Source organism: Trichechus manatus, unplaced genomic scaffold, assembly GCF_000243295.1.
Source record: "Trichechus manatus latirostris isolate Lorelei unplaced genomic scaffold, TriManLat1.0 scaffold00008, whole genome shotgun sequence".
Classification (NCBI taxonomy): domain Eukaryota; kingdom Metazoa; phylum Chordata; class Mammalia; order Sirenia; family Trichechidae; genus Trichechus; species Trichechus manatus.
Window position 1 is genome coordinate 5,863,745 of NW_004443944.1, and position 6,000 is coordinate 5,869,744.

General features: G+C 42.6%; 1 protein-coding gene across 1 annotated transcript in view; it reads left to right on the forward strand.

Moving 5' to 3' along the window:
• LOC101340788 (serine/threonine-protein phosphatase 4 regulatory subunit 1-like) overlaps positions 1-6,000 on the forward strand; it is a 105,204-nt gene that overhangs the window by 36,600 nt on the left and 62,604 nt on the right. Inside the window, exon 3 of the mRNA XM_023742687.1 lies at positions 814-946. Within this exon, the coding sequence (XP_023598455.1) occupies positions 814-946 (133 nt within the window). The remainder of the gene's footprint in view (positions 1-813; positions 947-6,000) is intronic.

Sequence of the window (6,000 nt, forward strand, 5' to 3'; positions counted from 1 at the left end):
TTAAACTTGGAGCCCTGGTTGCGCAGTGGTTAAGAGCTCGGCTGCTAACCAAAAGGTTAGCAGTTTGAATCCATCAGCCGCTCCTTGGAATCCGTGTGGGGCAGTTCTACTGTGTCCTATGGGGTCACTATGAGTCAGAATCGACTCGACGGCAATGTTTTTTTTTTTTTTTTTTTTAATTTAATTTAAATGTATCAGTTATTGCCCCAATTATCCATGGTCTCCCTGTCTGCCAGGGTTGGAGGGACCTGTTAGACATCCACGTGGATATGTCTGGTTGGCAGTTGCTGGGCCAGAGGTGTGGATGGATGGGAAGTGACGTCACGGAGTAGATGATGTCATAGGGGCATATTAGCGTGAGCCATGATGTGGGGTGGACTGTCAGATTCTTGTTAACAGGACCAAACTTTTTTTTTTTCCCATGAGCTACTTTAACCTGTTTGAATGGAGCTCCATGATGCTCATTTCTTAGAGGTGAGCCTCCTGTTCTCTTGTCTCTGAGTCCCAGACAAGTGGTTGCCAGGCAGATTGATTAGAGGTGACTTGTCATGTGACAGACAGACAGCATTGAGAGAAGAGTGTCCATCTTTTCTGTGAGTCTCTGGTCTTGACCAGCCTTCTCCTGGCTCCTACAACCACTGGCTGCATTTTAGATGCATTCTCAAAGCTGCAGTTCTCAGAAGGCTTCTGTTGGAAAGGGCTGCAGAGGTAGAGAGCGTGCACCCAGGCCACATCTCCCCAAGTGTGACTTTTCACAACTGATGCACACTTATATGTGTGTTTGATTTTTCATTTTTTCCTCCTTCCCTCTAGATGGGTTTGAAGACTGTGCTCCAGACTGTGATAGCATGAGAGTGACCGCCTTCTTGGACATCCCAGGCCAGGATAACCTGCCTCCACTCACTCGCCTGGAAAAGTATGCGTTCAGTGACAACATCTTCAACCGGTAAGCGTGCGAGCCACACACGCAGTCACAGCCCTCTGCTGGGTGGATGATTACTTCTCTGTGACGGCTTCGGGGGGACTCAGGTATGAAGTCGGATTCGGACTGTCTCCAGGATGCTGGCATTCTGTTTGAATGGCCCCATTTTATTAGGTTTTTCCGTTATTTTTGTGACTGTTTTACTGACCACCTGGTAACCCAGGGAGGAAATGGTGATGAAACTTAATGGTGTTTAAATAATAAGGATTGCTAACTGGGTTTCTTTCACGCATACAGTACTTGGGAGAGTGCAGTGCTTCGCTTAACTGAGACGCACGCAGAAGCATCGGTTGGAAGCCTGGTTTGCTCGTTGTGCGTTTTCACCGCAGTGCTGCAGGGACCTTTGTGGCAACCTGTCCTGCCCTCTTGTGTTGTCCCTCCTGATGGTGCTGGCGAGATTCCACTCCAGGCTCAAACTGTGGCTCTTCCTTCTAGCAAATGATCTCGACTAGTTCTTGATGAAGAAAGCAGAAACTAAGGCAGCCCTTTCAATTTATGATCTTCCCATGCATACCTGAATCTGACAGCATGCTTACCCCGTCTCTGAAGGACAGGTGTCTCTCTTCTTGTCTAGCCCTTGTGCCTGGCCCACCATCCCCACCTGATGCCTCACCTCCACAGGTGTGCCCTCTGTCTTCGGCATCTTCCTTCTCTCCTGGTCCACACACGCTTTCCTGGTGCACCTCTCGTTCTGTACAGTCCCCCGAGCTTCTCTAACTACATCCCTCCCTCACGTCTCCGCTTGGCTGCCGCTATTCCTGTAAAGACTAGATGATCCTCATGGATGCTCTTTCCTTACCTTCCAATCACTTGTTGTGTGCCATTGAGTCAATTCCTACTTGGATTCTGTGCCAAGCATAGGCCTGAGTCCTTTACAGCTGTTGACTCAGAAAGCTCCCAACAGGGTTAATGGGTAAGTCGAATTATTATCGCCATTTTACAGATGGAAAATGGAGACACTCTGAATGCTGTCTTTCGATGAACACTTCTTAATTTAAACGTAGCTCACTGTCACTTTTCTTTTCTTTTATGGTTAGCGCTTTACATGTCCTGTATATGAAATGTGTACCTGCTCGAAGACCGCCAAGCTGTTCTCTTGTATTATGTTCTAGAAGTTTTAGTGTTTTCCCTCTCACATTTGGATCTACGATGCACCTAGAATTGCATTTGTTGTTCGTGTCTGATGTGAGGTAGGGGTCAGGTTTTGTTTCCTTCCGTATGGTGTCCAGTTGACCCAGCACCATGTATTAGGAATACTGTGTTTTGCCTACTGCTCTGCAGTGCCACCTTTGTCTTAAATCAAGGGTCCATACATGTGTGGTCTATTTCTGGACTTTCTAGTGTGTTCTTTGGTCTGTTTGTCGTAGCACCAGCACCACAACACATTGTCTTAATCACTGTGACTTTGTGATCAAAAGTCTTGATAGCAGGTAGAGTAAGTCCACCCACTTCGTTCTTCTTCAGAATTGTCTTGGCTATTCTTGGCCCTTTGCATTTCCAAATACATTTTAGCATCAATTCATCAATTTCTAGAAAACACCTGCTAAGATTTTCATTGGGATTGCATTGTATATATAAATCAATTTGGAAAGAATTGACATCTGTACGATATTTAGTCTTCCAATCCTTCCCTTTAATTAGGGTTTCTTTGATTTATACGGTTGTGTCTAAATCTACCATCTTGCTATGTGTTTTCTATTTGTCTCATTCTTGTTCCCTTCTTTCACCCTCTGCCTTTAAAAAGAAATTAAATATTTTTTAAAAATTAAAAAGTATTTTTTATAGTTCCATCTTTACTATATTGACCTATAGTTAAATCTTTTTTCTTTTTAATTTAAAATTTTTATTGGTCTAAGGTTTACAGTATACTTCTTTAACTTATCACAGCAAACCTTCAAATAAAATTATACCATTTTGCATATCGTGTAAAAACCTTATGACAATATAATTCCATTTCCTTCTCCATCTTTTGTGCTCCAGTTATCCTGCATTTTACTTCTATATATGTTACAAACCCCGTGATATACTGTTACTATATTTGCTTTGGATAGTCAGCTATCTTTTAAAATAAAAGTAGGAAAAATATCTTTTATATTTATCATCATTTTTACCGTTTTTGGTGCTTTTTATTTCTTTCTGTAAATGCACATTTCCAGCTGATACCATACACCTTTTGCCTGAAGGAGCCCTGGTGGTGCAGCAGTTAAGGGTTTGGCTGCTAACCCAAAGGTTGGCAGTTCGAACTCACCAGACGCTCTGTGGGAGAAAGACGTGACAATCTGCTTCTGTAAAGATTTACAACCTTGGAAACCCAATGGGGCAATTCTCCTCTGTCCCATAGGGTCGCTATGAGTCAGAATCAACTCGATGGCAATGGGTCTGATTTTGTTTTTTTGCCGGAAGAACTTCCTTTAACAGTTCTTGTTAGTACAAGACTGCTGCCCATGAATTCTCTCAGCTTTGGCTTGTCTGAAAAAGTCTGTATTTCACCTTCATTTTTGAGAGAGATTTTTGCTGGGTATAGAATTGTGAGGTGTTAGTTTTATTTTTAATTTTAGGAATTGAAAGACGTTGCATTATCTTCTGCCTTGTATAGTTTCTGATGAGAAGTCAGCTGTGCTTCTTATTCTGGTTCCTCTGTATGTAGTGTGTCATTTTCTCTGGCTGCCTTAAAGATTTTCTTTTTATCTTTGGCTCTTAGCAGTTTGTCAGTGATACGCTTAGGAGTGTGTGTGTGTGTTTGTGTGTGTGTGTAATTTATCCTGTTTGGGGTTCCAGAGCTTCTTGGATCTATGGTTTATTATCTTTCATTAATTTCGAAAAATTCTCAGCCATTATCTTTTCAAATATTTCTTCTTCCTTATTCTTTCTCTCTTCTCCTTGGACTTGTTTTACATTTCTCTACTGAAATTCCTTAACTGTTCAAAGCATGTCTAACTTTTCCACTAGACCTTTAGCATGTTAATCACACATATTTTAAAGTCCTTGTCTGATGGTTCCAACATCTAGGTCTGATGTTCTCAACCCTTCACAACTCTGTGCCTAGTCCTGCTCTTCTTCTCACACTCATCTCTTTGGCTAGCTCTTTTATGTTTTTCTTCTCTGTTCCCGTAGCGCCCTGTAGGCACTCTCTTACGGATCTCATTATGTTAGTCATCACTGATTTTCTTGCCTACCTCCAGGCCTAGATTGTAAGCTCTTCCAGGGCAGGGCCTAGGCCCAGCTTCTCGTACCAGGTTTAGATCTAGTTGGCCTCAACACATTGTTGTAGCTGAATGAGTGGTTGGGGGAAAGAAGGAACAAAGACATTGAAGGGTCACTTCCATGGTTACATTTTCAGGGAAAGTTGGTTACATTGACATATGAAGTTGAACCAGCCTTTTTTTCTTTATATTAAAAAAAAAAAAAAATCACAAAACATTTAGCAATTTCAAGAGTATAAGAGTAAGTACTAAGAGTTCCCCTCTCTCCTCCACTGTAATCTTAGGTGATAGCTGTAAATGGTTTGGTGTATGCCTTTTAGGCTTTTTCCTAAGTGAGTATGTGTGTGTATGAATGTGTATGTGTACACGTATGTTGCACATATGTACATAAATATAACCTCTGTTAAGAAATGCCCTCCTACTATCCATAAAGTTCTTCACCTTGTTTTTGTCACTTAGTGTATCATGGGCATCTTTCTAACTCAGTGCATACCCAGAGGTGCCTTTAAACAATGGCTGTATGGTATTCCAGTGTATAGCTATATCATAATTTATCTCAGTCTTCTTCTGTTGGTAGACATTTTGGTTGTTTTCAGTTCTTTGCTTATACTCGAATGCTAATGGCTGACCCGGCAGAGGAGCTACCATGTGCCAGGTTCTGTGCTGGAGACTTTCTGTGCATCATCTCACTAGCCCTCAGAACACTCTCCAAGGAAGGTGCTCTCACTCTGTCTAGAGGACTTGTCTCTCCTTTCATCCCTTCGACATAGCTGACAGGGAGAAGTGTTGAGTGATGCTTCTGAACTCTGCTTATCTTATCCCCTGTGATCTTTTCAGGTCATTCATATATAAAACAGCCAGGTTTTCCAAAGTGGTATTGCACCGATTTGTAGCTTGCTCCCTTTGTGTATTCACTGTTTGAATTTGTTCCTGCTGCAGGGGACCTCTCTTATCCCTTTCCTCTCTTTCCTTAAGAGGGCAGGTCCCCTGTGACCACTTGAGGCTGGATGCAGATTTGTCTGTCCATTCGATGGCCGTAGAAACAGATTGGAGATCTTGTTGCCTGATTTCCCCTGGGAGGCTGACACGAATGTGGTCCAGTGAAATGTAATCAGTGACTTTCTCTATAGTGAGTGACTTTCCCAAACCTCCTGGCTGCCAGATCTGGACCTTTCATCCCAAGGGTGGTATAAGTCTCTCTCTGTACAGGCTTGAGTTGATGGATTTCTTCTTATAGTGTTCCGGGCCAAAGGACAGCCTCTTTGAAATCCACGTTTCTAGTGTTCTTTTCCTGTAAATCAAGGTGGGTTTTTGACTTCAGCTAATTCTCCTGATGTATGGCCAGAAATGATGTGCATTGCTTCTGGATTGCCAGTTGCTCGGAGGAGCAGAGAAGCAGGCCGAGGCTCCTTTCCCCATGGGCAAAGCAACCTCCAGGGAGCTCCAATTCCTTTTCCTGCACACTCAGTCGTCTAGGCCACCGTAGGCCACTGCTGATCCCATTGACTTTTCCTTGTCAGTGTCCTTTTTTTTTACAGCTTTGTTGAGGTGTATTTTATGAACATTTTTTTTTTGTTTATTGTTGTAGTTTAAATGAAGTTTACATTTCAAGTTAATCTCCCATACAAAAATTTATACATACATTGTTATGTGACCCTAATTGCTCTCCCCATACTATGACAGCACACTCCTTTCCACCCCTGATTCCCCATGTCCATTGAACCAGCTCCTAACCCTCTCTGCCTTCCCATCTCACCTCCAGACAGAAACTGCCCATTTAGTCTCTTGTATCTACTTGAGCTAAGAGGCACACTC